This window comes from Danio rerio, chromosome 25 (assembly GCF_052040795.2).
Source record: "Danio rerio strain M-AB ecotype USA chromosome 25, GRCz13ab, whole genome shotgun sequence".
Classification (NCBI taxonomy): domain Eukaryota; kingdom Metazoa; phylum Chordata; class Actinopteri; order Cypriniformes; family Danionidae; genus Danio; species Danio rerio.
Genome location: NC_141045.1, coordinates 15,814,461 through 15,836,582, shown reverse-complemented (window position 1 = coordinate 15,836,582; position 22,122 = coordinate 15,814,461). Strand labels below are relative to the sequence as shown.

Genomic DNA, 22,122 nt, shown 5'->3' with positions numbered 1-22,122 from the left:
GCTGACTTTAGTGGAAAATCAGCATCCTTCTGACCTCTTGGAGGAGATATGAGGTTTCATCCAAATTTGGAAACGTGACTAAACAACAAAAGCAATGTAGATAATCTTTTTCCCTGGTCCTGTTCAAACATGAATGAGACAGACAACTTTTATTGGATTCTCATATTCCCTCTGTGCTGAATTCCAGGAGAGTGATTCTGTCACCGCAAGAAAATCTTTGTCAGACATTTGATCATAGTTGGAGAGCTTTTAAGCCCAATTACTGAGGCCATATATGGATGGGTTTTGAAACACAGTCAAAGTTTGGGCAAATTCTGTTTCTAAAACTGGATGCTTTGATGTGGATAAGTGCCTTTTTACAGACTTGTCTTAGTACCAATATAGGCTCATTCTGAAAACATAGCCCCGTATACATTTCTGGAGATCATGAATTATTTAGCCAGAAGTACATATGGCTGCATTTTGTCTTTAAAACAAACACTATGGGGCGGTATGAAGCCATTCTTTTTTAGACTGCTTTCACACTATGGACGGCTTTCCCACTGTTTTCAGTTTGTGCTGTAGCTTGCCATGTATGTTGGTGGATTTGAGATGCAGAGAGGAGTTGACCACGACAACAGCATTCGAGTCGGGCGAATAGCAGTTCCAGAAAGTTGGTAAAAAAATAAAATAAATAAATAAACAACAGTGTGAATGTAGTAAAATCAGAAAACTTGGTAAAAATAAAGGGGCTTTTTTTCTGGATTGCTTTTTAAAATTGTTGATTGGGTTTAGGGAAGAGGGTTGGTGCTGGTCAAACGGTGCTTTTGAAAACACTATTGGTTGGGTTTATTGAAGGAGGAGGGTGGGTTAGTCGATCTGTCGGTCAGTCAGTTGACAGTGGCCTCTGGTGGATTTTTTACCAGAAGAGCAGACACTAATTGCACTCACGAGAGAGATTTGAGATCTGAAAAAGCCTATACAGCGGCCTCTGGTGGATTAGCAATAACAAAAACTGCAAAAAATGTACCTCCTAGGACGTATTTGGCACTCTTCAGGAATGTACATGGGGTAAGTTTTCGGAATGAGCCTGGGTTGTTTAGTACTGTCATTGTCGGATAGTAGACAATAGGGAGCACAAAACAAGTTTATTTTAATTCACTGAAATTTGATTAAAGTGTAGATGTTTTTATGTAATGAATTGGTTTTGTTGTTGTTTTGTACACAATTCGTTTTTTATTAAAAGATTCTGAAATATGAAATGTGTAGATGCTTTGATTTTGTTTGGTTTTGTATGTTAGTTTTGTTTAGTTGTGCTTTTATATCTTGTCATTTTTACTGTGGTTTTGATGTTTGTTTTACATATTGGGTTGTGTTTTTTGTAGTATTTAGTATTTTCTTTCATTTTTTATTATTATTTTTTATTTTTGCTGTATATTATTATTTATAGTATATGTTATTCATTTTGCTTGGTTGTGTTTTTATGTTTTGTGTATTTTCTGTTTTTTGTTGTTTTTATGTTGTGTGCTTTTTTGTTAGTTTCATTTTTGTTGTATTGTATTATTTTTTATGTGTTTGTATAGTGTTTTGTATAGTGCTTTATGTTGTTTTGTTGTGTTATGTTTTGTTTTTGTGGCTTTTGTTTGTTTTGCTTAGTTATGATTATTTGTGTTTTTATGTTTTGTGTATTTTCTGTTGTTTGTTGTTTTTATTTTGTGGTGTTTTATTTGTGTTGCTTTTAGTTTGTTTGTTTCATTTTGTTGTTTTATGAGTTGTATTTCTGTGTTTTGTTTTTGTTGTTTTTTGTTTGTTTCACTTTATTATTCCTGTATTGAATTGTGTTGTTGTTTTTTTGTTTGTTTCAGTTTATTATTCTTGTATTGAATTGTGGTGTTGTTGTTGTTGTTTTTTTTTTTTTTGTTTTGTTTGTTTGCTTGAGTTATTTGGGTGTTTTTAAATTAAACTGAGGTGTTTTGTATTTTGCATTTGTTTTGCATTTTACTTTGGAAGTTTTTGTCCTGATTTGTTTTTCTCTGTGTGTGGTGCTGTTTTTGTTGTTTTTTGTGTTTTTGTAATGATTTTTGTTTTTTTTTTGTTACATTTTGTTGTTTTTGTATCGTGCTGTTTTGTTTTTGTTTTTTCCTTTTGTTGTTTTGTTCTATTTTTTTTTTTTTTACTTTTTATGTGTGTTACTGTTTTTTAAAACACAGATTCAAACTTATCATTTTGTTTTTGGCTTTACTATGGCAAAGCACTTTTATTTGCCTAATATCTGACTGCCTGCTTATCATCATATCTGTCAAGACTGATGTTGGGTGACTGACACTGGGTTACCAGGTCAGGGCAAATGAATGACCTGCTCGGGGCAGAGTGTTTAACTAGTTAAACTAATATTAACAAGCTTTTGTTGCTCAGTAACCAACGTAGCACAGAAGCCACCAATCCCTAATGTGAACACCTGTCATTGAGGTATACAATAGCAAATATAGTCCAGACATAACAAAAAAACACACTGACACTTTCAACAATCATAGATAGACACAATGGGAAGATATTTGCCACAGGCTAAAGGATACATACTAAAATAAAAGAGCTTTTAATAAACTATTAAATAAATTTTAAACTACTAGTCAAATGTTTGAGATCAAATATTTGTAAATTAGCCAGTTCTGCTCACCAAGGCTGCATTTTGTTGATCAAAAATACAATAAAAATTTCCTAGTGTTGGGTTGTGGCTCAGCTGCGTGAAACATATGCTGGATAAGTTGGCGGTTCATTCCGCTGTGGTGACCCCTGATTAATAATTCATTCATTCATTCATTCATTCATTCATTCATTTTCCTTCAGCTTAGTTTCTGATTTATCAGACGTCACTACAGCGGAATGAACCGACAACTATTCCAGCATTTGTTAAATAATCCTAACAAAGTAAATTTTTCACACTTTCCACAAAACTTAGAAGCAGAAAGAAAATGTTTCAACATTGATAATTGTGCCTAGGGATGCACCGATCAGGTTTTTTTGCCCTCAAGTCCGAGTCTGAGTTTTTGATTTTGAGTATCTGCTGATCCAGAAACCCGATCCGATACTTTAAAAAAGAATAAAGAAGAGTAAAGAAATCGATCCAGGATGTTCCTTATTTTTTATTTGATTTACCTTATTTTAATATTTAACAACTCTGTTAACAAACAGAGCACTTCTATGAGGTAGCTTGAATAATGAAGTAATGAATAACATCAATTCTTCACTTTTGGACTCGGGAGACCGCGAGAACAGAGAACGCGTCCTGTGAGAAATAGTGCTGCATTCTTCGTGATGGTCACATGACTTTCACACATTTTTAACAGAAAATTATTTAAACATTACAGCATTCATACAACGAGTTATTGTTTTTCCCCCTTTCAATATAAATAACATTCTCAAAAACATTACAAACATACTTTGCACAAAACAAATAACACAAATTTCAATACGAATTTAAGCAAATTAACACACTTAATGTGTTTATGCATTCATTAAGATTTTTGTTGTGAATGATTTCTTTCACCGTCTCATTTATGGAAACTTAATAAGTTATATCTCTGAGCTTTAATAATAAACAGGTATGAATTGCTGCGCTTCCCACCTGCTTTTTTTCAGAATGAGTCGCAATGACTTCTGGAACTTCTCGAGCGAGTTGCATTCAAGTCGGCATTGACGCATCCTCGATATCAAGAACACATCCGGGAACTTTCACACGTCCTCCGATTTTGAGTTTTAGAACTGAACTTTAGCGGTTAATGATGACGTTACACAAGGACACAAGATTACTGAAGAACGCACATTGAGAAACAGTCATGCTTTCTGCTTTAAGTTGCTACCGTGTTGTACTTTATCGCCATTTAACCAATAGAGTCTCTTGAACAAAGTGATGTTGTGCCGCATACGTTGCTGTGGGCTGGTGTCCCTAGCTGCTTGCACTCTCAGCAGTCGCACTTTTTTTCATTTATTTGACCATAGCCTCACTCTTTTTAGTCATTATTTTGCCGCAGCTCAGCTCTTTTTATTTATTTTTTTATTTTTTGCAGCCCCTTGAGCAAAATGCAGCCCGCAGGTTAATTATGATGTAACTATCATTCAACCCCAAACAGCGGCACCTTAGTGAGTATAAGAATTCGAATAATTAATATTAATGAATGTTATACTTGCTCAATGAAAATCAGAAGATTCACTACATTGATAAATCTGACATAACTTGATCAAAAATCTAAAAAGGGGAGAAAAAGATTTAGGCATCAATAGAAAGTAACACTGTGGTCAAAAGAGAGCAGATAACAGTGCAATACTTATTTTTTATTCCAAATACACCAGCATAACAACGCCATTTTGGTCTTTTTTTGGTCAGTATTTTCTTTTATTTCATTTTTTTTTTCATTTTTAGTGTTGAGACATACAGTATAATACTGTTTGGGTTTATTTTGTAGGTCTACATATTTTATTTTTATTTTTTGTGTGACCACCGTTACAAGGGACTGGATATCTATAAAGGATTTTTCACAGAATATGTATTTAGCTATTGCAGGAAAGGACATTGTGATGTTTTAAATAAGAGTGTTGGAGATTTAGCTACCCTTTAATGTTCTCATATTTATAGCAAACATTTAAAGTTCTAAAGCTGCTGTTTCCTTGAAAAAGACGTGGTAGTGTCATTAGAAACTCAATTGGAAATGTCGTGAACTGAGGTGGGCCGGTCTAACGCTTGAAACTCCAGGGCTGAAAAGGAGTCCCACTTCGGATATATATATATATATATATATATATATATATATATATATATATATATATATATATATATATATATATATATATATATATATATATATATATATATATATATATAAGGGATGTAACGGTATTGTAAATACCGTCATACCGCAATATTAAATTTTTTCGATATTACCGAAGTCGCATGACTCGGTAAAACTATAGGTCTTCTGAGAAAATTTGCTTAGGCGAATGAAGCGAACGGGAGGTGGCTGAAACTTCATTTCCCATCAGCCCCGGCGTGGCCATAATCCTTTGCGGTCTGTTGTCGCTACAGATCCAGTAATGCGGAAATGGAGTGTGCTGCTAGTAGCGGAGATGAAAAAAAGATGGAAATGATCGAACCTAAAGCGGGTGTTGTCGCCGCGCGCGTGCTGAATAGCGGTGCTGTCGCGCGCGTTCTGATCAGCTGTGTTGTGGCGCGCGTATTGTAAAGCGCCGAGGGGGGGTTGAGCGCGCATACTCAAGAGAGGTGTTGTCGCGCGCCTACTGAAGGGCTGGACTGGACGGAGGTTGTGTCGCGTCGCGGGGGCACTTTTGATCGTTTTGGAAGGGCATTTTCTATCCAAGACTAAAAAGGGCATGTGCACTGCACAGGTTGAGCCCTATGTGTGCATGTGCCTGCAAGTTGGGGAATACGACTAATAACAGTCATGGGGACTGCAGAAACACAGCACACTGTTCAGATTGATGCAGACATTGACTTGTACCGCAAAGAGATCTCTATCTCACTCATGGTTTGTCTTCTCAAGTGGGGGAAAGACAATGCACAACGTTACCCCACTGCTGTCAACCTGGGCCAAGTCATATCTCTCTTGTCCCAGAAACCTCAGTCCCAAATGAGAGGGGTTTTTTCTGTTGCAGGGGACATTGTAAATACCCAGAGATACCAGCTTTTACCAGATTATAGTTATATGATAATTTTCCTTTAAACCCATCTCTATCTAAGTGAGTGATTAAATGTTAAATGTGATGAGTTTTCAACAATACTAAATTGAAACTTTATTTTTTTACATGGTTTAATAATTTTTTGTTATTAAAATTGAAGTTCCTGTTTCAAAGCTAACAGATAGATGGCTAATTTGTATGTCATTGACACTTTTGGCACTTTTTTGGAGTATTTTCAAAAGTTTTTTTTTCCTGTAAATGATTCAATAAATAACGTACCGTGACATTCATACCGAGGTATTACCGTACCGTGAAATTCTGATACCGTTACATCCCTAATATATATATATATATATATATATATATATATATATATATATATATATATATATATATATATATATATATATATATATATATACAGTACATATCTATTTGAGTCCTGATCTTGAGGTAACGTCTTATTCAAATCGAGTCTGAAACTGTGTAATCGGCCCGATTTCCGATCACATGATCGGATCTAGACATCCCTAATTGTAACCAATAATAAGTGATTATAATTAAACATCAAAACAGCATATTATAATGTTTCTGAAGGATCAGATGACACTGAAGACTTAAGTATTGATGTTAAAAATCCAGCTTGTATTACAGGATTGAATTTTGAACTACATTGAGTAATAATCCAGTTATTTTTAGTAATATATCATAATTTTACAGTTTTAATATTTGTTGTTGTTTTTTTGGATCAACCTTGGTGAGAAGATAAGTATTCAATAAAAAAAAATGTGCATTAATAATAAAAGGTCGGACTAATAAAAAAGTTTTGTATTAATAATAAAATTATTATTTAACAAAAATACAAATGTAAATATTAAGTATAATATTGTTGCTAAGCTTTCTTAGATGTTTTGAAAATGATGATCAATCAACCTCAGGATTGCAAAATTCATATTTCCTGACTTCTGGTCTGATTCACACCTGATGATTCAGACATAACGTTTAATTACTGAACTGAAAGTCATAAATCATTAATGCTGTGTGTGTGTGTGTGTGTGTGTGTGTGTGTGTGTGTGTGTGTGTGTGTGTGTGTGTGTGTGTGTGTGTGTGTGTGTGTGTGTGTGTGTGTGTGTGTGTGTGTGTGCGCGTGCGTGCGCGTAGGTAAATGTCCCACCCGACTGGCAGGTTAATCAGCCGCCCTGATGATGAAACTCTGTTAACTGACTCACGGAGGGATTGTTTCACAACAGGAAATGTCAGATCAAACTGAAGGATGTGTGTCTATTAAGATGCATTCAGATACTGTTTACTTATGCAACGACAAGAGCTAACAATCAAAACTAACCCACTCCCTTTAAAATCAATAAAGCTGTCCCTGTTAAAAATGTTTGGTAACACTTTAGTTTAAGTATATCAATTCACACTATTAACTACTGGCTTACGTGCCTATCATTAAAATATTAGTATTTATAAAAAATGATCTTATTCTACATCGTTACTGGAATCCTACCAATACCTACCAACTACTACCCTACTAAATATTAATAAGCAGCTAATTAGGAGTTTTCATATATATATATATATATATATATATATATATATATATATATATATATATATATATATATATATATATATATATATATATATATATATATATATATATATATAAATAAAATTATATAAAAATTATATAAATATAATTATTATATAATATAAAGTTATAAAACTTTTGTTAATACGCAGATATGTACCTTAAAATAAAGTTTGCCCATAGCTTTTTTTTATCTTAAAATATAAAAACTAATGTTAGTGTATGCAAAAATATACTAGATTAGATTTTTTCTGTCAAAAAAGTACTTTTTAATGTTATAAAATAACTTATAAATGCTGAAATGTGTCACTTATTATCATATTACCACACATAAATATTATTACTACTATACTATACTATAGTATATTTGACGTAACAGGCTAAAATGACATAATTTTGCTCAATCTAGTAATACATATTCTGAAATAAATCAATGTGCTTAACTTTGTTTCTTGTTAGCATGTTACTTTAAGCAAATGACATTTATTAGATTATATCAGATTTAGATAAATACAAATATGAAATAATAAATCATGTATTTAACAGAGGAGCACAAATTCCCAGCCAAAACCATACTTAATGAATAGGTTTTGATTATATATCATTTAAAGAGTATATTGTTTACACTGTTTTTTTGTATGGCTTTCTGTAACGTGTATTGTTATTTATTTATTATTATTATATTATTAGAATGGTTGTTAGCGTACTTAAAAAGATAAATGACTTAGTATATTGAGTGATTGTGATTGTTTATTCATGTTAATAAGTACATTAATGAACATGTACTATGTTAAAGTGTTACCAAATATTGAATAATATCTCACAAAATGACTGTAGTTGTATTTTTGCTTAGCTAAAGATTATTTAAAACATTAATAAGTTGTAACTACTACCAATTTAGCTACAATTATAACTACATACAACTAAAAATCAAAGTATTATACAATTCTGAGTGTACCTTACACAGGTGAGTGGGCTTGACAAACCACCAGTAGAAACTGTTTTCTCTGGATAAAATAAAAAATTATGAAACACTTAATGTAAATGGTGGTTCATGCCGCTGTGGTGACCCTTTATGAATAAAGTCAAAAACAAAGTGAATGAAAAGCTAGATGTAAATGTAACTAATTTTCAGTAGTGCTTAATCCTATTTTATAATATAATAAAATTCAAGAAAAAAGTGCTAACCAGATATCAGCATTATTGTGTTGTTTTGCCAGATATCTCTCTTTTTGGTTAATGTTATCAGTGTTATTCAGCAATATTGTGTTATTTTGAGCATTAGATAAAAATCAGCTCGAACGTGAATCGTCAGGCTTATGTGGAATCGCATTATGTTGTTATCAGCTCTGCTTTCGCCCTGCAGTTGTTTCTAGTGTTTGCTTCATATTGGCTGTCACCGGAGGGCAAATGACTGTTCTTTGAGAACCTGTTTCTAACATCCACTTAAGCAAGTAAAACCCATCCATCCATCTGTCCATCCGTCGATCTGGCCTTAGGTTAAACACGTCATCCCGCAAAGATCAGCTGACCAGTTGTGTTTGTTGTCCAGTGTCGCTCTGCTTTTTGGCTCTTAATAACAAACAGACACTTACAGTTAGAACAAACACAAACACACACCTGAACAGTCAACAGACAGGCTCATGGGAAGCCAGACACACATTGCGCACTCACAGACCTGCTTTACGTTGCTTCTGATCTTTGCTGAGGTGAGTGGACAGTTCCACCGGTCAAGATTTTTGGATGTGGTTTTGTTATTGTTAAACTGAAAGTGACAGTGACACTGGGGCTATTGTTTTTAACTTTATTTTTTATATTTACTAGCTAATATTAATAAAATATAATATGTAATATATTTTTGAATATATATACTTTCAGGTAATGCACAATGTTCATATAAATTTATTTTCCTTATAAATTAGCATTTTTAATTTTTGTTCAAAATTAATTTTATAGAATAATAATAATAATAATAATAATAATTGCAAAAAATAGAAAATAATAATAATAATTGTTAAAAACAATAATTGTATATAATAATAATAATAATAATAATAATAATAATTGTAATCATAGTAATAGTAAATAATAATAATAATTGTAAAAATATATAAAATAATAATATTAATAATTCTAAAAAAATATCAGTAATTGTATAAAATAATGATGATAATAATAATAATTGTAAAAAATATATAAAATAATAAAAATAATAATTGTTAAAAATAAAATAATAATAATACTAATAATAATTGAAAAAAAAATTAAATATGATAATAATAATAATTGTTAAAAAAATAATAATAGTAGTAAAAAATCTCATGATAATATTAATTGTAATAATTAAAATAATAATAATATTATTAATAATTGTAAAAAATAAAATAATAATAATAATAATTGTAAAAAAATACAATTATAATTGTTTAAAATAAATAATAATAATAATAACAATGATAATAAAATATTTGTAAAAATATATATAATAAAAACAACATTAATAATATTAATAATTCATATTATTATCTAGACTACACAAAAAAAAACTGTTGCATGAGTATGTATTGTGCCATAATTAATGGATTCTTTAAAAACGAAGAGAAGGGAAGAAAGGAGTAATAGGCTATTTATTGTAGGTTTGGATTAATCTGATTGGTTTATGGATGATTGAAAATGAGAGACCAACCGTGATCAATCACATGCTTCTCTTGAAATCAGTTTGTAAATTTCACTTTGTTTATTAAATTTTTTAACTTGCACTGAACTGAAAATGGAAGTATATAGTAATATATAGACACAGTAAAATACTAGAACTAATGTGTGTGAGTGTGTGTGTGTGTGTGTGTTTGTGTCAACATGCACTACTTATGCTTCTCTAAAGGTAGCACAACTGGTTTTTCCTGTGGGCTGATTTCTCGAGACATTGACAAACATTTGTCTTTTGCGCTGTTTGAACATAATTAAGTTCATTTGTTATGAATGTGAACTGCAGACACAACATGCCATCAAAAGAGCTGGACAATATACATCATAGATCATCAGACAGCGGGGCAACATAGCGTAAAACATTTTCTTTTTGTTAGCACTCTTCAAAAGACCGTCTGTTCATGCTCCATTTACAGATAAGACTCTGCATTATGCTTGTAAGTGTGTGTTGTTTATATCTGCATTTGTTTGTGTGTGTCTGCAGCTACTTGACGGACGGAGGTCTTAACCTATATTCTCGGAGGGCTAACAGTCAGGTTTTGGATGGAATGAATGCTGGGAGAGGGAACATTCAGCACTTTAATCCCAAGAGTCAAGATGACACTGATAGGTAGGACTTAACCTTTCACCTTTGCGTTACCTGCACTAAGTCACCTTATAGTTTTGTGTGTGTGTGTGTGGCTATTTAAATGGCTTTTCAGTCATTTTGAGTGTATATGGTTTTATAGACAAACATATTTAAACATAAAGTACATTTTGTTAGGGTTAAATACAAAACTTCATCCTTCTATAGTGAATCATCGGCAATCAGAAAATTGCAATAAATAAATTGGTAATTTACTGCTTCTGTTTTTTTCTTTTTTTGTTGCATTGGCAAAACAGAAAAGACCAACAAAATATACAGTGTGTCTGAAATGGAACTCAATCAAGAGTAACTATTAACTTAATATGGGGTTAAACTGTGACTTATCAAGGAGATTGCAGTTTCTTTTATTGTCCCTGAGGGACAATTTGGCACAATACAACATAATTAACACACACAATAAAAATTATATATATATATGAGCAATATCACATGAGTAGCAGTGCAATTGTGGCTGTATATCGGCACTGGTGGGAGGCGTGCGTTGACACTTAATGTCCCACCAGTGAACCACTTACCTTCGTATGGACGGCTTTCCTGCTGTTATCCGTTTGTTCAGTTAACTCGTCATGTACACCTGTGGACTTGAAACACAGAGAGGAGTTGACCATGACGATGGGGTTCGAGTACGATTAAGAACAGTTCTAGAAAGCGGGTAAGACAAAAACAGAAGCCAAAAAATGATATAAACAAGTAAATAACAGTGTGAGAATTTGGTAAAACTTAGTAAAAAATCAGGCGAGGGCTTTTCTTTTTTTTAACTGCTTTTTAAATTTGTCGGTTAGGTTTAGGGAAGTGGGTGGTCTGGTCAAACTGTGCTTTTAACTCTTTCAGGCTCAAATAAAATTTTAGAAACAGGCTAAATCTATGCTTTTAACTGTTGCAAATCAGCAACACCTGCCTTGAGAGGGTTAAAAACACTATTGGTTGGGTTTAGGGAAGGAGGAGAGTGGGTCAGTCAATCAGTCAGTCATTCAGTCAGTAGTCAGTCTGTCACACCTGCTGCAGTGACTACTGGTAGTCTTCAAGGGCACCAGTTTTTATTTTTATTTTTGTGTTTTGTATCCTAGTCATGTGATCACTCCTTGTTTCCAGCTTTCCCTCATTGTCTAATTAGTTCTGTCTTCATAAGCCCTATTATGTTATGTTTAATTTGCCTTTAAATTTTCAATGTTCCATTTAGTTCTGTCCTGCTTTATTCGTGATCCGTTTCATCGTGTTTGGTTTGTTTGTTTACTTTGTTTAGTATCATTACTATGTTTTTGGATTCCTGTTTAGTTTTTGTTTAATTCACTTTTGTGTTTAATTTTTTGCACTTTACGTTTTCGGCGATTTTGGTACTTTGCCTGTCCCTTTGTCATTTTTTGGATCTTTATTGTTTGACAGTAAATGTGTTGTGCTGCACTTGGATCTTTCCTTTGTTTTTGTGATACCCAGTCGTGACACAGTCAGTCAACAGCGGCCTCTGGTGGATTTACACTCGCGAGGGAAATTTGAGATCTCAAATAGCATACACAGCGGCCTCTGATAGATTTACAAAAAAAAAAAAAAAACAGCTATATTTAGTGGTCTCTAGTAATGTATATCGAGGTATGTTTATTTTCAGCAGCAAGAAACCTCATTCGCTGTCAGTGAATATCATTCATGAACCTTATCCAGGCAACCCCAAGGTGGAAATGGCAGTCTGAATGAGGCAGTTATTGGTTGAATTAGTTTATGTTTTAAAGATATTTACTGAAAGAAACATTCACCATTTGAGTTCCACAAGTCACGGTGACACTTATAGGAAGGACTTGAACTGAAAGACAGACCCTTATTTCCCAGAGAGAAATTAAGTCAATTATTGGAGCTCCAAAAACCAATCCATAAAAAACAATACACATAAAGAATTTCAAGAGTTCACACTTAGATATGCTTGATGCTAATAGCAGGTTTGGCATGCTGTCCCGGGAGAGCTTGGAGATAACTAAGCCTAGGGCTCCGGCCTGGTCAATAAGCATAAAAGGGGGTCTGAGACCAGGTAGGTCTCGAGAGCTCCTCCTGGTAAAGGGAGGAAAAGAAGGAGATAAGGTGGAAGGGGGATTCTTCCAAACCGAAGATAAGGTAGTAGGGCGAATTTGGTCTATTTAATGTAAGCTTGAATCAATCTGATTGGATTATTGCTGATTATGGATTAAAGACCAGCTGCGATCAATTATATCACGTGCCCCTTTCGAAATTGGTTTCTAAAACTTCACCTAAAATTCTATGCAATTGAAGGGATCGTTCATGCATAAAAATGTTCATATTTTCTTAATATAATACCAAAATCATTTTAACTAAAACAGCATTACTCATATATTGCAAATTTATTTCATGCAAATCAATGATTACCTGTATTTTTGAGTGTCAAAATAACATGCAGGCAAAACTAAGACTACTGACAACACATTGAGCTCTTAGGCCGTACTCACATTAGGTACAGTTGCCTCGAACCGGGCCAAAGCCCGCTTGTCCCCCCTCCCGTCTTCCCAGACGGCCCGCGCTCACACCACAAATGGGCTTCGCACGCTTACGTCATCGCTGCTGCGCTGTTCAGTGAGAAGCGCTCTCTCACTCAGCAGCACAGTGGAGATTTCTCTAGTTATATCGTTTCAGTCGTTTGATATGCCGTCAAATATTTCGCCAAACAGTCCTTAGGGATGCGGGGACACGCAGTCAGGTATTTCGCCGAACAGATCCGCCACTTTTGGTGCTCATAAACAATCATAAAGCTCTCATGCTGCAGGAATGATGAGGTCTGATGAAGGCGCGCAGCTGTCGTGCAGTGAGGGGTTTGCGTCTTTAATAAACTACGGCAGTTTGCGATCACTGAACAGTAAGAATGATTAATAAATCCATATTAAACAGTCCCAAGTCACGTCTCGCTTTCAGTTTCGGGCTTTGGCGCGTTTTGCACTCACACACAAGCGTACCGCGCCAAAGCCCAAGTGAACCGGGCTCAGGCACACCTCTTCCAACCGGGCCAGGGCCGGCCAAGTGAACCGTGCTTGAGCCCGATTCAGCGCACTCACATTTCTCAAACGATCCGGGAAACGGGCCTGGGCACGGTACGGATGGCATAGTGTGAGTAGGCCCTTATTAAGCAAAACAATTAGTCTGTGCAAGCAACAGAGCGTTTATACTAATAATATTTACAACATTATCACCTGTAATCCACAAACTCAGCATGACATTTCATTATGATACATGATGTGGGTATAAACTCGCGCATAAGCTGACACTGTTGGTTTTGTTTTGCCGTTATATATATATTTTTTAAAGTGCTGGTAGCCATTGACATGTATTTTATGCACCACAGACCACATTTTCAGCAAACAATTTTCTTAAATGTTAAAAAGCAGTCATCTGCTCATCTGCGGGTGAGTAAATGAACAGCAAACTTTCATTTTTGGCTGAACGATCACTTTAACCTTTCACCTTTGCTTTACCTGCACTAACTTACCCTGTAGACTTGTATTTCTGATGATCAGCAGTCCTGTCTGTAGATTGGTTCAGGAGTCAAACTGTGTTTCAGACATGCAACAGAGTAGCTTTTGTTCCCTAACAAAGGAAAAGAGCGGTCATTGTCTTCAGCAGCGCCAAAGGCAACAGCTAATGGATTGGTTTAGACGTACATCTACTTCTGTATGCGTGTGTGTTCTCACGTTCGGTGTGTCTTTGTGCCGTCCTGCAAACCCTGCGGCTGTTTAACGTCCCACATCCCTCCACAAACTCAACAACATTCTGTGCGAACACGTAAAACCGTCTGTGTTTTTACTGAACACATCTGAACAGACAGCGCTCAGCATGTTTATTATTGAAAACCGTCTGATGAGCTGTGACTCATTGGTTGAGAATAGAAAGGAAAGTATGAAATGTCGGAGGAATAAAAAATCTGAAGGTAGAAAACAAATATGCTGGAGGATTTGGAAGAAATGGGCTGAGCAATGAAAGTGAAAGGCATGCAGTGGGTGGGGAGGTAAAGTAGATGTTGCAAGAATGCGCAGCTGGAATGATTGATGGGAGGATTTGGATGTGAGAAAAGACATTGTGAAAATGAAGCAAAAGACAGTTGTACTTATTTCTATTGTATTTGCTAAAGACGTTTGAGTGATTTATCATTCATGCATCTGAAAATGTCAGCCGAGACTCATTGAAAATACATGCCTTAGCCTAGATTTTTTGCGAAAACGTAAACTGCATTGCTTTATGTGCGTTTTGGTGTAAGTTTCAAAATGGCAAATCCACTACAGGGTGCTACATTTTCATTCAGTCATTCATTCATTTTCTTTTCGGCTTAGTCTCTTTATTCATCCAAGGTCGCCACAGCAGAACGAACCGCCAATTTATACAGCATGTGTTTTACGCAGCAGATGCCCTTCTGGCCGTAACCAATCACTAGAAAAGTCACTACATTTTCACTAATCAAAAAAACATGTACACAAACGCAACAAGATTTCCAGCAAATTGGCTGTCTGCACCAAACACAAATCGCCATGGCAGAAAATGTAAATACAAGCTGTTCAAAAAAGCAGAATAGTGGATTGTATTACACTACCTGACATAAGTCTTGTCATCGATTTCAGTTGTAAAAGCAACAAATAATAACTTGACTTCTAGTTGATCATTTGGAAAAGTGGCAGAAGGTAGATTATTCTGATGAATCATCTGTTAAACTGCACCACAGTCATCACCAATACTGCAGAAAGCCTATTGGAACCCACATGGACCCAAGATTCTCACAGAAATCAGTCAAGTTAGTTGAAGGAAAAATCATGGTTTGGGGTTACATTCAGCATGCAAGTTCTTCAGCAGGATAGCGCTCCTTGTCGTACTTTAGCCTCCACATCAAAGTTCCTGAAAGCAAAGAAGGTCAAGGTGCTTCAGGATTGGCCAGCCCAGTCGCCAGACATGAGGGGAAAGATGAAGGAGATTGCTCTGAAGATGCTCTGAAGGCTCTGAAGTTATTTCATTCATTACAGAAATGTCATACACAATATTAATTCTTTTGCCACTGCATCATGACTTTATCTTCAATACTGTGCATTATTTCCGTTAAGTGACAAGACTTCAGTCTAAGCAATGTCAGACCTTACTGTCATAATTAAATATTTAAAAATCAAGGCATGGTCATATTTTATTTTAGTAGAATAGCATAATCTAGAGGCCTTTGCCTTTCATATAAGCCACTTCTGATACCAAATTATCAACTAGAAGTCAAGTTATTAGTTATTGTCCTAAATCTTGGGTATCCATAAGAATGTAGGGCTTGTTGTACAGATCACCTATATATATATATATATATATATATATCAGCAAACTACTGACCTTAACCCAATCGGTAGTGTTTTTAAAAACAAACGTAAGAGAAAAGTGCACTTCGACATCGTGACTTGATTTTACATTAATTGCTATTGTCTCTTATGTTTCACTGGAATTGAAACCATGTGCTTTTCATTACAAGTCCAAAGTGAGCTACCAAACATATTGAGCATGCTTGAAAATTGTCCATATGGAGATAGACAATTGAAGCAAATGTATTCGATGACAAATCATAGGCACAGTTAAGTTGTTTTGTAGTATTTATTTGATGTTGTGTAAAGAACTGCATGAAAATAATCCTTAATGTTCTTGTAAATATCATTAGTGTGAAAAAGAACAAAAGTTGTTGTCATCATACTGCCCCGTAGCATTCGTTTGATGTGGAAACTGCCGTCAAACGTATGTTTAAGTACATTTTTTATGGTTTCCCAAAAATGTTGCACATGTTTCCGATGATCCTGTGTTGCCTCATTACCTCATTTCATTCCAAACCTGCATTACGTCATTCGTTCTGTGAAACTTGAGCAGTTGTCTTCCTCTGACAAATTAATAAATCATTTCATTCAAAATTTCATCTCATTCTCCATAGAGGAACTTTTTTTATAATGATATAATAACTTTTAAAGAGTAAAGGAAGAACCAAATTTAAACTTTATTAAATTTATAAATGTTAATTTATGTCATGCATTTATTGAAAACAATTTCAACCTGTTTTTTAACCCTATTTATATTGTTAATCAAAATATTGGCAAAAAAAATTAACAAAGTCAGATAGAAGACAGAAGACAAGCTTTAATGTTTGTTTGTTTTTTTGGTAATTTCCAATATGTTTTTAGTTCTTTCTGTGTAGATGTTTAAAGGATAGTTCATCATAAAAAGTTTCACCCAAAAATGCCCTCATCATTTACCATTTACTCAAGTGGTACTAAACCTTTATACATTTCTTTCTTTTGTTTAATACAAAACTACATATTTTGAAGAATTTTGAGAGAGCAAAAACTGCTATTTACTTCCATATTAGGAACAATTACAAAAAATACTGTGCAAGTCAATGACTGTTTTTTCAATTTTCTTCAAAATACCCTCATTTTGTTCCACCAAAGTTTAAAACAGTTGGAGGATGAGCAAATAACAACAGAATTAACATTTTTCAATAAACTATCCCATATGGCCCGTTTTCACTGAGTGGTACGGTATGATTCAGTTCGTAACGCTTTTATGGCCATTTCCACTATCAAAAGTTACCTCAAAGCAAACTGTACTATACCACTTTTTGGGTACCCTTTGTAAAGGGGACCTAGCATGGGAAAATGGTACCAAAAGGCTGAACAAGAGGCGCAGCTGAACGCCATTGGTTTACAGAGATATTTCACTTGCTCAAAACAAGCCAGAATAAAACAAAGGAAACTGCCATGTTTTAAATACACAGCCATGACATTACACCGTAATAATATATACCCGAGCTAATAACAAACTTCTTGAGCTAATGATAATAATGTGCTTGTAATTATTAAAGTGCTTCTGACATCCGATCCTGTCAGAAATGAACAAATGTGTGACTGACTCGCGAAAAACAAAAGAGAAGCCGGAAAAAAGAAAGGAGCAAATGATTTTTTTCAGCAAACATGAACATACTGCCATGTTAAACTATTATCATTGCGTTTGGACTATTATGAACTCAGAATGATGGAATTACTTTTTACAGAGGTTACATGCGCTGCTGAAGATTAAAGATACAGATGAGAGGTTTGCACTGTCTGTGGGCTAAATGTTGCGTTTTGTTTTTGAACCCAAATAAGGACTAAATGTATGCGTGTGTAGTTTTTCTGTAAATGGTAACATATCAGAGAATGTAAGAGTCTGTATGTGTTCATATGTTGCATCTTTTTATTTATTTAATATAATTGCAGACGTTATAGTAGGCTATTCCACACTTTCATTGATTTGCAGTTACAGTCAAATCATGTTCATAGAAACTTTAGTAATGAACATTTATATAGTATTTATGTATATAAAGCGTCTGTTTTGTGAGTAGTGCTTATTATATGTGAATGATATGTAAATGTGAACGACCCGTACAGCTTTACTGTAGTTATTTTCTCGAGCGAGAATGACGTCGACTGAAACTTTGTCATACACCACGCCTACCAAAAGAGTAGCAGTGGTACACTTTAGGCATTGGAAACACAAGCCTGATCAAGGTGACCCGTACCAACTCGTACCATACCGTACTGTACCACTCAACAACCTCATATTTCTTTTGCTTCAAATCAAAGTTTGTATTGTTCACTTATAGCCTCTAGGTTAGATTAATTGTGCATACATGTGTAAGTAAAACCTTATATGAATAAAAAATGGACTGATGCAGTCTTTGATTGATATTTCTTCCAGAAACAATCTTTATATGTTCCACGTAAGTACGAAAAGCATGCAATGTGAGGATCATTTTTGGGTGGCAAAGTGAACTCTGACTGATCATTGACATTTGGACCAAACTTTGTTATGAACATCTCACTCTTCACGATCAGTCTTCCCTAGTCTGTGATGAAATCAGTGCAAAATATCTCAGATAAAGCAGCAGTCGATCAGAATCTTGGCAGAAAGTGAGCAGAGTCAGATAGATGACCTACAGAGAGGCTTTAAAGATGCACGGTTCTCCAAAAAAGGTCATTTTCTTGTGCTCATCCAGGTGTGTTGGCAGGACTCTGTGCCCAGTAGCTGTCAAGATGTGTTCGCGGTGCCAAGATTGATCCAGGTGAAGAAGGGATGATCTAAGACCTTGTAAAATGTAGCTAAAGGGCAGGAATGACAAGAATTCAACGGGAATTCCTTCTCTTGTCCTGTTCTGTTTCTTACTGGAGCCGCTTGATGTCATGAAACGGCAGCATTAGATCCTTTTTTTTTGCTCATGTTATTTTGACTTGCTTCGTCATCAAACCTGCCAAAACAAAGAAGGAGGGTTGAGGCACTGTGAACTTCACTGAGAGCTGCTGAATTTTTTTGTTAAAGAGGGAGATGTTGCTTTTGGAGCCGTATGATGTGGATGCTGTTGAAGAGTATTTTGATTCATTTACGCTGTTCTGTAAGTTCAGTCAAGACTCCAGTGATCTGATCGCAGGCCAAACTCTCACTTTGATAGTCTGCTGATCTGTTTCAGATGATGGTTCGTCTTGTTTTGCTTTGACTTTGTTTGTCTTGCCAGGTAATAAATTATATTTTATAGATATTTTGCAGTGATGGTTCCTTGAAGAAGAGCTAGCATACTTAGAATGCTTTCAATCAACAAAAGTCTTTTTAGAGCAAAAAAGTTTCTTACAATATTAATATCTTTGGAAAAAAATAGTTCTTTTCAACAGTTTCCCAAGTACACAATTTTACCACTTGCCTTTGGGTTCTTTTATTTATTTATTTATTTATTTATTTATTTATTTATTTATTTATTTATTTTTGTCTGCAGGTTAAAATTTTGACATTGCATAAATGAACTTTGGTAAGTTGTATCAAAATATTTTACTCTAGAAAATGTATATTCTACAAATAAGTAAAACTACATTTCACTAAAAGGTTCTTTGAGGAATCATAAAATGGGACAGTTCACCGAAAAAAATATTGCAAAATGTTGGTGGGAGAAATCCCCCAAAAAGACCAGCAGGTACAGTCATTAAGTGCATGGGAGGGCTGGGAAAAAAATCTCTTGTTTTTACGCTTGTCTCTCTCACACAGAGACTGACTGTAGGAGCACAGCGGTGGCGGTGTTATGGCTAAGACTGATTTTTTTTTTAAGTGTTATCAGGGACCTGTTGTGTGTTTCTGTGATCTGCTGTACATGTAGAGTGCTGGATAGAAATGGTTGAACAGACTGAAAACATTGGTTTTGACAGTCTGGTCTAAGGTTTTTATGAGGCAGTGAAGTGCGATGGGAAGAATGACAGCTGTATTTGTGTTCGTGTGTAAGTGTGTGTGCACATACAGCTATATTTGCAGTTTATTTTGGCTAGTTTTTAACACTTAAATCCTAAATACTTTGTTTGTTTTGAGATGTTTTGTTAGTTTTACTTGATTTTGTAGGGTTTAGTTTTCTAGCTTTAAAAGTAATTAATGTTAAGGGTTTTTGTTTTTGTTATTATGAATTTGTTTTTAGTTTTCTTTGGGGGTTGTGTTTTGTGTGTGTGTGTGTTTTTTTAGTTGTTTTATTTTAAAGAGTTTTGTTCTTTCGTTGTTGTTTTTATTTGTTTTATATTGTTGTGAGGGCTTATGTTTTGTTTTGTTATTGAGTTATTTTTATTTTATTAGACAGTTTTTGTTAGCTTTTGTTTTTGTTGTTTGTTTTTGTTTGCTTGTTGTTGTTTTTTGCCTATTTTTCAGTTAATTTGTTTCATTTTAAAGAGTTTTTCTTCAGCTTTTTAAGATTATTTAATTATTAGGGTTTTGGTTTGTTTTGTTAAATTTTTACTTGTATGATAATATTTTAATTTTAATCATCTTTTTGCCAACAAACTGGATCAAATATATAAGAAGATCTTACATTTTTCATTTGTTTTCATTGGACTTGCAGGGCTCGCAAAATCAAGTAGCCCGACTTCCCGGGGCTTTGCTTTTCTCCAGTTGGGCTACCAAAATCTATCTCCAGTTGCCCCAAGGGCTAACAGGAGTAAAAATATATTTCGATGTCTTTACATTTACTAAAAAAAATTGATAATTATGTGTGTGCTGTGTGCTAATACAGCAGCAATAAATCCACTTTTTTTACTTGAGAAAAGCTACAATCTAAACAATTACCTCTCAAATAATGCAGTTTCAATCACTGGAGCACACAAGCACTTGTTACTCACACAGATCACACTGATACAAAGACTCAGTTATAGCAATGAGCTAAGTTTAAAATGTAGTAATCATATGTGTTATATTTAAAGTCACTTTAACGTCTGTATAGCAGCAGAAACTGAATATCCGGATTTGTTCTGTTAGCTATCACAGGTCACAGATGTTTCATTCCCTCAGCACCAAATAATGACTTCAACAAAGTATCTAAAGTATGACATTTATTCAGGGACGATTAAAAATTAACGAAAACATTAATTTCATACCTCAGAATTGTACAGAACTGTAGAGTTTAATAGAACGTGTCTTTCTTTTGGTTCGTAAAAAAGCAGTTCCACATCATGATGTTCACATGAGGCCTGTCTAGGCTATGTGAAATCTAAAATATCCTGTCTTTATGCAGCTACTCAATATTAAGTTCAATTGAATTGACTGTAAATAAACACCAGTAAACAACTGTCAGTCGGCTATCCTTTCATAGATCAAGTAATAAGCTTGATACTTGGATGTATTCCTGACAAAAAAACCTGCATCTAGAAAATAATTTTGATTCCATGCCAACTTTTTCATATTTCACATTTACTTTTGCAAACCGCCATTGAAACTACAGTATAGTCTATTATTGGTGCGCTGGTAACATGAGTGAATGAAACCCAGACAGTCTTCCTGCAGAATTCCCACACAAAGACCATTGCAGGCGCAGCCCATTGTCATCTGTTTCACTCAAGTCATTAACCCGATGAATATAAATCTAGATCTCTCACCTTCAGCCCTCGGGACAGGCTCAGTGACACTGATTTTTCACGTTTAAGCTGCTTACGTCGGCACCAATCCATTTTTTTTTTAATTGTATGTTGAGACCAACCACTCTGAAACATAATCTTTGGGAAAAAATACAAATGAATTGTTTTGTAAATAAATGGGTTGATTTTGAAAAGGACATCTATAAATTTCCCTTTGACACTTGATGGGGAATGCGATATGGAGAGAGAAATGCTTCCTCTTGTGGTTTTAGGATGGGTGAATGTGAACCCCTCTCCAAACAGCTGAATGAATGGATAGGACGGGACAGAAAGGGAGCTCTTATCTGACATCTGAGGAAACAGCTACTTCCTTTAGCTCAGTCTATACATACAACACAGGACTGGCACATAAATCTCAACAGGTTTTTGTGTGGTGGAGATGTGCCTTTCATGATGGTGCCATTGAGGAAAAGTGGTGTTGTTCTCTAGATGAGGTATTACTGCTATAAAATGCTGCATTGCATTGTTATTAATTCATTTTAGGGAATCTGTTCATTCGGTTTGAATAATTTAAATGGAGATTAAGGGTGCACAATGTTTGA

The 22,122-nt window shown here is 34.6% G+C and overlaps 1 protein-coding gene across 30 annotated transcripts in view; it reads left to right on the top strand.

Moving 5' to 3' along the window:
• The window catches only part of nav2b (neuron navigator 2b), a 159,156-nt gene that overhangs the window by 69,962 nt on the left and 67,072 nt on the right, over nt 1–22,122 (top strand). For 22 of the 30 annotated variants that reach the window (XR_015526344.1, XR_015526343.1, XM_087311985.1 and 19 more), the window contains one exon: nt 10,455–10,580. Coding sequence is in view for 28 of the 30 variants with exons in the window: in XM_087311985.1 (XP_087168111.1) it covers nt 10,455–10,580 (126 nt within the window). In the remaining 2 variants the exon portion in view is untranslated. Of the gene's footprint in view, nt 1–8,868; nt 8,974–10,156; nt 10,325–10,454; nt 10,581–22,122 lie in introns of those variants that run through there. The other 8 variants (XM_087312000.1, XM_087311995.1, XM_087311998.1 and 5 more) reach the window with 2 other exon arrangements.